The sequence below is a fragment of the Abrus precatorius genome, unplaced genomic scaffold, assembly GCF_003935025.1.
Source record: "Abrus precatorius isolate BTA unplaced genomic scaffold, Abrus_2018 Scaffold7, whole genome shotgun sequence".
Taxonomy (NCBI): domain Eukaryota; kingdom Viridiplantae; phylum Streptophyta; class Magnoliopsida; order Fabales; family Fabaceae; genus Abrus; species Abrus precatorius.
Window position 1 is genome coordinate 27,020,564 of NW_020874417.1, and position 10,177 is coordinate 27,030,740.

Consider the following 10,177-nt stretch of genomic DNA (forward strand, 5'->3'; position numbering starts at 1 on the left):
TGCTTATCATAATTATGATTCTTTACCATAACCCTCTAGAAATTAACTAGCTCTAGTACTTCAAATTTTGGCATCCACTTTTAGTTACAAGTTTCTTTCTTTTTTAATTGCCATGAGATAGAAAATGATTTCATGTGCTTTTATTCCATGATTATTAATTTAAGATCTGACAACAATAATTTACTTTACAATATGTATGAATTGCCCATTGAAATGCATGTGCTAATAGCTTAAATGGAAGCTTCCCCGAAGAATCTCAGCATAAACTATAAATGTGTACAGATCTTAAAAAATGATAAAAATATAATAAGATGCGTTAATCGTGCTTTGGTGATGATCATATTATTCTCTTTCTAACGCCCAACGAGTTTAATTAAAGGGAAAAGGGATGGAAAGAGGCTGAAAAGAACATGGAGTTCTAAGACTAAAATACATTTCATTTTTGTGGCCATTGTTATGTCTTAAAGAATTTTATAAATGAAAAACAAGGACTTCATGAGATCGATTGCCAAACGACGTGTTCACTCCATTTATTATATACAACACATAGAAAGAAGATATCACAAGAAAGACTGAGGTAAATTCTAAACATTAAATTTAATTATAATGATGAAAACTGCTATATAATACAAAAGAATTTTGCATGAAATCATTATGAAGCAACGTGTTATCATACTGTTGATTAAATATTAAATTAGGAAAAATAAATGAACAATAACGGTTTGACCGAAATCAAGGTGCAGTTAAAAATTGTACAGTTTTCACCAGAAAAATAATTCGTACTATCTAAGGATTTTCTATAACACTACACTTTTAGAGAGCTTGGGGTATGTACATGCTAGATATAACTCATATTGGCCGGGCTGATACAAGGCATTTTAAAGTTTGTCAACCAAATTTCATGAAGCTAGAATTAATTTGTGGATGAAATTAAATATTCCAATTAACACAATACTCACCTGGCTACAGTGTTGCACATAATGCTGAAATGTTTTTAAACAAAAAAATTTATGTTGAGATAACAATTAATTATATCTTTACTGAAAAAATTATTTTGAACTAAGTTGATGATGACTTCCATCGACCTCCTCGTAAAATCTAAATCATCTGCCAACCTTGCTGTACATCCCAGATCACCAGACTTTCTTGTATTACATATGTGTCATCCTTTAGGTTTGGTGAATCACTGTTGCCCAGCAGTACCTATGAATTAGGGTATGCATGAATATCAGCTTAATTAAGTATTTATATATTATCACTCTAAATTTATTCATAAAAACATAAGTTAAAAAATTATATATAAATTTTATTTAAATAAATTAAAAATAATTTATGAGACATATAAATTATTTTTATAAACTCAATTTTTTAAAACACACCCTTAATATCAAACGATTTGATCAATGATGAATTGAGGAAATCCTTTCCATTACTTTCATTCAATTTGAAATGCATTATAATTTTAACCAGCAAAAGTTTAAGCGCAAGTTACCATTAATTAATTCAACATATTTTAGAGGATGTTTTTCCCAGTTTTACATGTTCACTTGTTATTGAGAAGCAACTTTGTATGCTATCCTCTGGCTAAACAAGGACCGATTCACGAGAATATAATATTGTGAGAGGCTATATAGTGAATATTAGTGGTCCAAATTTTTTGTTCTTCTAAAAACAAAAATACACAGATACATTAATGTAATAGTGAAATTGCAAAAAAAATGGAGGGGACATGGCCTCGAGCTTCACTCTGCGCCACCCCTTCTCTCATATTAGATATCTATGAGTAATTGCAAGTGATCCCTCGTTATTCCTAAGAATTCCCTTCAACTCTAAGGCAACCTTTCTAAATAAAATAAAACAAAATCTTACACCTTCAGCATTAACTAGCTTCATCAAGATCTAACATTTTGACTTGATGAATTACATCTTTTCTTTCTTTCTTTTTTGTAATCTAATCTACATGTTTGTTGGTAGATGAATTGCATTTTCAAGTTTTAAAATTAACCAAAAAAAAAAAAAAAAACAAAGAAGAAAGGGACAATGATGTTACTCTTGCCGCCCATGGATTGGCATAAGCATATTACAAAACAAAGAGCGCTTATGAAAATGGCGGCTTAGACGGCCTATGTCAAACTTGGTTGACCTCCATCTTCAATTATAACTAGTCATTTTAAGGGAGAATTATTTAATTAAAAACCCAAACTCACTTATTATAATGTTGATACTTTTCACTTTAAGTCAGATACGTGTGCCTATATGGGTGCGTTTAGATTAGTACTAATTTTGACTGGATAAATTTATTTTGAAACCCATTGTTGAACTAAAATTTTGTATCGTTTAAATTGTATGTATAAAATCTTAATTTAAGTTAAAATTATTTGATATTTTATTGATACATTAAAATAAACATAATACATTTTATTAAAATGTATAAAAAGAAAAAATAGTATAATTGTATTTTTTTTTATTATATAAAAACTGGCATAAATAATTATGATGATGTGTAATTATGCTTTAATAGTTGAATTAAAAAAATTATATATATTTTTGTGTCAATTTATTAAAGGATTTAAAAGTGTTAAATCTTTCAATGGTATAAATCAATCCTTCCCCACAGGCACACACAATGCACTAAAATATACTAAAAATATGATAATTTAATTGAATTCAAATACATAAGTGTTCCAAAAATTTCTCGTAATAAATAAGCTTTTTAGCTATCAAAAAAATTTTGGTCTGCATGCAAGTAATTATTGAAAAAAAGAAAAACTCAGGTATGAATGCAAGTCAACAATACCCAACCTGCCCCCCTCTTTTCTCTCTCTTCACACTTTCATTTTATGATTAGGTAATGTAGAATGCAAAAAGTAAGATGAAATGAAGGACCTTGTCCTTGTTGTATTTTCTTAGTTCTGCCTTTTTAATAAGTATAACTAAATATCTCACTTTTTATATTTTTGGACACTTTTTATTCTATTTATAAAATATACTAAACATAAAATAAAATATATACATATATTTGTTCTGTTTTATACTTTCATTTACCTACCAAATATATATACATAAAAGTTTAAATTAAATGATGTCGTTCCCAATTTTACTTAATATCTAATTTTATATGGAATTATAATTTATAAAGCTTTATGACTAAATAAAACATTTCACGTTTACATTTATACAAGTGCAAATGATTATTACATACAAAAATTATCATTTTATTTTGTTGAAATAATAAAGTTTTAAATATAGGGTCAGCGAAGAATAGAGGGAAATATTCTTTAAACTATTATTTACTTACATACTATAATGTATTATAATAAAATGTGGTTGACATTTAAAAAGTTTGTGTTCGAAAAAAATTAGTGAATAAGCTTCTTAAAGTTGAGTATTTGATAAAATTAATTTAAATGATTTAAAAAAAATAAATAACATAAATATAAATTTAATTATCACCTTTATATTTAAATTTATATCAAATAATACATTACCTTTTCCTAAAAAAAATTAATTTCACTTTCTATGTATAATTACAGAATAATTTGTTAAACTGGTCTTTCAAATTATAAGTATTAATTAATTAAATTTTAAAAATAAAAAGATAATTTTTAAATTTAGTAATGATCAATTAATTTGATCTTACAATTACATTTTTAATTTAATTCTTGATTTTGACACAACTATCAATAAATTCGATTCCTAAATATAGGAATCAAATTGAATGATACATATCAAAGATTCAAAGTTAAAAACTAAATTACCTAACAGTAATTAAAGTTAGGAATCAAGTCCTAATGCCAACGACGAAAAGTGTCGATAATTACTAATTTTAAGAACATATTTTTTATATTTTTAAAAATCAAATTAATTACTGCTCATAATTTCAAGTAATAATTTGATGTTACTTATTTTAGAAAATTTTAAGATAATATTTTTAAAAAAATTAATGTTAATGGCGCAAACTTTCTTAATAATATTAAAAATTACTTATATCTAGATCTACCCATTAAAGAAAATAATTATTTATGCTGTCAAGTTTTTAAGAATTTAAAAAATAATTATTATTTTGAAAAGAAAAAAACAATTACCCAACATGCACTTAAGATGTTAATTCCAAATTCGCCTATTTCTGATCCTCCAAAACTAATCATCCTTTAAATTACTCCATTATCACCAGATCCGTGGACACTCCTTTGTGGGAACCCTTCATTGAGATCTACGAGCTCTTCGTAGTAGTTTTGATTTGAATGGTTAAAGTGGATCAAGCAACGAAAACCTCACTGATTTCAGTTCATGGGTTTCGATGAAAGAGGGAATTGAATGCAGACACGTTCAAACTTTAAAAGCCAAGCCTATGACAATACCTAAAGATCAACATACAACGGAGGATTTTTAGTTGTACGTATCTCGACTGTCAAAAAAGAATTAGTATTAATAATCTGAAATTACTCTTCCTGCATGCGTAAGTAAATGGTTTAACATGATATAAAATTCAAACCCAAGATTAAAAAATATTGAAACAATATCTAAAGTTTTTTTTTCTTTATTTACGAAAAAACTAAATTTCAATAAATTTTTACTCCTTTGTTTACAACTTCTGCTATTCCAGACCAAACACAGCCTTAATTTTGATAAATTACTTATGTCAAAATGATCTCATTAGTTCCTATTGTAACTTGAGAATTTTTTCTACATTTTTTATCCAAAGAAAGTCAAAGTTACAATCACTATTGCCAGTTGCTGCTATCACTCACAATCATTTTTACCTATACTATTATTATTGTATCATCACTGCTACCATTATTTGCCTTTTTCGCGCGCTATCATCAATATCATTGCTGTAATATATAGCGATAGCTTTAAAAAATTACGTTGCAATATTAAAAATTGTAAGGACTTCACTAACCAACTTGAATAAGCTAGGTAATTTTTATATACTTGCGAGCATATATACGTAATTCCCAAATATAAGTCCTTACAAGATTAGTTTAAAATGACATTAAGATTTCACATGTATATTAAACATCTGCATAAACGAAAATTATTTTCATTTGAGAGTTAAAATTCGATGAATATGTAGAAGAAAATAAGAAATAAAATTGTAGACAAGCTTACAAAAATGGATACAATAATTTGAGGGGGTGAAAGCATGGTGGCCGGGTAGGGGTATCTAAAAGAAATTGGAAATTACGTATATTTGGTTGCCTTGTTGTGGAGACAGAAATACAGGGTGCACTATTTTAGATAACTAAACCAAGTAACTAGTCCTGAAACGAGAGGACAATAGAAGATGGAAAACTAACAAGACCAAGTGCCCTGCATGTGATATGAAAATTACAACAAAGACTGGTTAGAATATTGGGGAGACATGTAGGAGGTCAATCCATTTTAGTAGGTACCCAAAATCCCGTTTGCATATGAAAATTATCAGAGTCGGTTAAGCCTACCCTCCACTCTGCATTCATCAACGTTTCACATATCTCCACGTGTCACCATGCAATTGGTCCCAAACCTGATATGACATACGCATGCAGCCACAAGCACAAGTTCCTCAAAGCTATATTATTGGGGGGCTATCACTCTCTCTCTTTCTCTCTCTTGTAATCTATATAGCCAAACAAACCAAGCAGCATTATAATAGAAGTGGACACAAGAAAAAGGGAAGCTATACCCATAAGGAGAAACACTTTCTCAGAGGTGAAACCAAAAGAGTTTTTCTTTTTCCTTTTCATATATACTCTGCTGCTAAGTTCTGGGTTTCATTCAGAAGCCAAAAATGGCAACTTTGCTTGGAAAGGAGAGTGGTTTGAACCTGAAGGAGACTGAACTTTGCCTTGGCTTGCCTGGTGGCGGTGGCGGCGGCGGCGGTGGTGGAGGTGGCGGTGGCTCTGAGGTGGAAACTCCAAAGGCCACTGGGAAGAGAGGATTCTCTGAGACAGTTGATCTGAAGCTCAATCTTCAATCCAAGGAAGATCTGAATGAGAATCTGAAGAATGTCTCAAAGGACAAGGCCATCCTTAAGGATCCTGCCAAGCCACCAGCCAAGTTAGCCCCTTATCTCACTTCTTTTCTTGCATCAAGTTGATATGTGCAACTTCTTAGTGCTTATTCTCTTCTATTTTTTCTGCTATTTATGTAAGTTTTCATAAAGTTGGCCTGTTAAAAGTTACAATATAAAGTTTGCATATTCTAACTTTTGTGTAGTTTTTGTACCCCAAAAGCGAGAGAGATGTTAGAAAGAGAATAATTTATGTAAGATTGATGAGAATTTGGAATAATATTTCAGGGCTCAAGTAGTTGGTTGGCCACCAGTGAGGTCATATAGGAAGAACATGATGGCACAGAAGGTTAACAGTGAGGATGGTGCTGAGAAGACAACAAGCACCAATACTTCTGGGGCATTTGTCAAAGTTTCCATGGATGGAGCACCTTACCTTCGTAAGGTGGACCTCACAATGTACAAAAGCTACAAAGAGTTATCTGATGCTTTGGCCAAAATGTTCAGCTCCTTTACCATGGGTTAGTACTACAATAACATGATATTTACATCATATTGCTCTCAATTTAAACCACTTTTACCATAAATATGTGACTGAAGTACATATATTACTAACATGTGACAGAATCACGAAAAAAGAAACAACTTAAACATTAACCCAACCTTAATTTTTTTACACTCTATTTATCCATCTTACACCATTTCTTTCTTTTGTTTTTTCTCATTCAATCTATTATTTTCTCGTTTCTTTTAATCGATCTCTTATGCAATGAATATATATATCCCGCGAGAGTGTCACAAAATCATTATTCTTTACAATTTTATGTGCATGTGCCGGACTATGCGAAGAGATAAAACAAGTGAGGTGAAATCAATATATTTTATTTTATTATATCATATAAAGTTTTAGATCCTTGATGCATGGGAATTGTTAATGATGCATGTACGGGTTGGATTAATCATCTTGGGATTGTTACATTCAGCTATATGATTGTGGGTTATTGCTTGCGATTAACTATAAATTAGAAGAATATTAAATTATTTTCTTTTTATTTATGTTTTATATTTGGACTATTGAAGGTAACTATGGGGCCCAAGGAATGATAGACTTCATGAATGAGAGCAAGTTGATGGATCTTCTTAACAGCTCTGAGTATGTGCCAACCTATGAAGATAAGGATGGTGACTGGATGCTCGTGGGTGATGTCCCATGGGAGTAAGTTCTTCATCCAACAACAACCTCTTTAGCAACTATTTTTTACAATAATTTCTTACATAATGCGTCCTATAATATAAATAAATATACTAAAAATATGGCAATATTTTTTAATTGGTGCCCAGAAATAAAGTAATATGACTACACGATAGGATCTATTGATTAGAGACATGCTTTAACCATTAGTCGTATTTTAATTCTATAAACTCATGAAATAACCTTAATTGTTTAATTTTCTGAAGGATGTTTGTTGAGTCATGCAAGCGTCTGCGAATAATGAAAGGATCAGAAGCGATTGGGCTCGGTATGCATCATTATTAAACATGCCTTTTCTTTTCATTCATTAATTCGATTACTCATGGAAATAATTGTTGTGAAACGCAATCACTTGTCACTATATTTATGTGTCATTTTGTGGCTATTCTAATGGGTTGGCGCGCATCTTTTAATGTACTTTCAGCGCCAAGAGCAATGGAAAAATGCAAAAGCAGAAGCTGAAGGTGGCCTAATACATGTTCTGTGAAATCCCGTATCAAAGTGGACCTATAAAAAAGATATATGAAGCACTTCTGCTGAGACTGTGGAGCGGAGTGTCGTTAGTTTGAATGTGTCTGTGTTTTGTTCGTATATAGATTCAACTTTAATTTTAAGGAGCCTATGGGGCATTTGTAATGGACAAGAAGCAATAAACTTAACCTATATACTAGTTTGGCTTGTTTATTTGTGATCCTTCCATGTTGTCATGATTGTTGTGTGCTAAATACCTTGAATTTTAATGCATACTTTATTCCCTCAAAAGATTCTCCCTATATCATTTATTTTATTTTGGTTTTTTAATTAATGTTCATATACTGCAAAATGATCAATGTCTCAGCTGGATGTGGAAGGTATTCAATTTTTATATGGTTCACAAGTGAGCGAGGGGAACAGCCCCATGTGCTTGTTGATGGAGTTTCTTTGATGCCCATTAGTTTTATAGTCCTTGTCATTTAGTTTTGTAAGATCAAATGTGTATTAACTAGGTGGGTGAATGTAGGGTTGGTGAGTGAACATGGTTCGAATATTAATTCCATAATATATATATATATATATATATATATATAGGATCACTAATAACTTTATTATTAAGGTCAATGATATATACATATCTCAATAAATGTACGCCAAGCATAAAAGAATTCTTGGATCGGACGCTGAGACTGCTTCATGTCCAAGCTTTTGAGGAAATATCCATTATTTTAAGGGATTTGTTGTCTATATAAAAGCGATTGAACCTTCAAAATATCTGTTACTGATATATTTTATGTTGGAGTAAGATCTGAACAATTTTGGGGAAGGGTTGGAATGAGCTTAAACAATCAATCTTAAGTAAATGATTTAAATATGTTTTTTATCTTGAACGAATTTTTTATTTTAATCTTTTTAAAAAAAATTTGTATTAATTCCTAACTTTTTATATAAATTTTTATTTTTAGTTCCTAATACTGATCTGATTCGTTAAAATATAATCTTGTGTTAATTTTTTTATTTAACCATATCAACATTAGAGAGTAAAAACAAAAATTTATAAAAAAAATACTAAAAAAACATTTAAAGAATTAAAACAAAAAAAATTGCTTAAATATAAGAACAAAAATATATTTAAGTCAAAATAAATTATTGATTCATTCTTATAAAATGTTACATATATATTTAATTTAGTAAACGTAATTCTAATACCTACTTTTATACATAAATATAAATTTGATATAACTTGTAAAATAAGGATTTTTTTTGTTATACTCTCAATTTTTATTTTTGCATAAAAATATATTTTATTTACTCTCTTAAACATCACATTTAAGTATTTTGAATTTCCTTTTTTTCTCAAATTACTATGATTAAATTTTTAAATTAAACCTTTTCATATTTTAAATTACTCATTTCTCTCTAAACTTAAGCTGCCTATTTCTAATTTTTTAATTAAATTTAACTAATTATATTTATCTTCTATTTCAATATTTTTATTTGTATTTTTAAAATTTTATTTAAATTAGAAAATACTGATAAACTATAGCGGATACTTACTCGTAATTAGTACGTTTATAGTTTTCCTTCGAACTTTCAAACAGGAGTGGGGTTGTCATTTAAATTATGGAATATTGAAAAATAAAAAAAGTCACTGTAAAAATATAAACAAAGATATATTTTACAAAAACTATAGGACTAATGTCTAAAGTTAATTCTATTCATTCATAAATTCTAAAATTTTCACGGGTTTTAAATTAATTCTCCTCAGCAAAAAATAATTTTGAAAATGAAACAAAATACCAAAAAACTTGAATTACTGTTCTACTTCGTTGTTTTGGCCAAAAAACGTCACTTTATACCATATCGAAACTCTTGAGCAGAGTTAATTAATAGTTGTAGTTTGTAAGAATGGAATTAGAGAAAATAAGGGTCCATTGTGAACCCAATAAAGCCCAAATCGTGAAATGGGTAAGCAATCCTTTGGGGTTATTTTATTATAATGCATTCATGCAATTATTTGATTTTTGCCAGTACATATTTTATTATATAATATTATATTTTAAAAAATATCAGTAGCATTAAATATTATTTTTTTCTATACAAATATTTTCCTTTTAATTTCTTAGTGCATGCAGTCACTCTCCTTATTATGTTCACACGTGTTTTTATTTTGTCTATATTCTACTTTTTTTTATTCCTTTTTACTGTCTCGTTTTTATTATATTATTTTGTTTATATTTATTACAGCGTCTGATTTGGATCTCTACAGCCAAACTCTGCAGCCTCTCTCTAGTAAAATTTTAACCATTAATTTATATTTTAAATAGTTAAGATTTATGGAGAAAAAAAGTGAATAGTATTAAAATATTACAGTAAATACATGGGTCAAGTTACAATATTTGAAATAATACACAATTCAATTAATCCTCACCTTTCATTTTTTGTCAATATATCTT

At 29.0% G+C, this 10,177-nt stretch overlaps 1 protein-coding gene across 1 annotated transcript; it reads left to right on the forward strand.

Annotated features, from left to right (window-relative positions):
* The first annotated feature begins 5,593 nt into the window (after positions 1–5,593).
* On the forward strand, positions 5,594–7,939 carry LOC113873623 (auxin-responsive protein IAA14-like). The gene is made up of 5 exons (XM_027511825.1): positions 5,594–6,042; positions 6,284–6,516; positions 7,076–7,211; positions 7,454–7,515; positions 7,672–7,939. The coding sequence occupies exons 1-5, from the start codon at positions 5,774–5,776 to the stop codon at positions 7,707–7,709; spliced, it is 738 nt and encodes a 245-aa protein (XP_027367626.1). The 5' UTR covers positions 5,594–5,773; the 3' UTR covers positions 7,710–7,939.
* Positions 7,940–10,177: the final 2,238 nt, after the last annotated feature.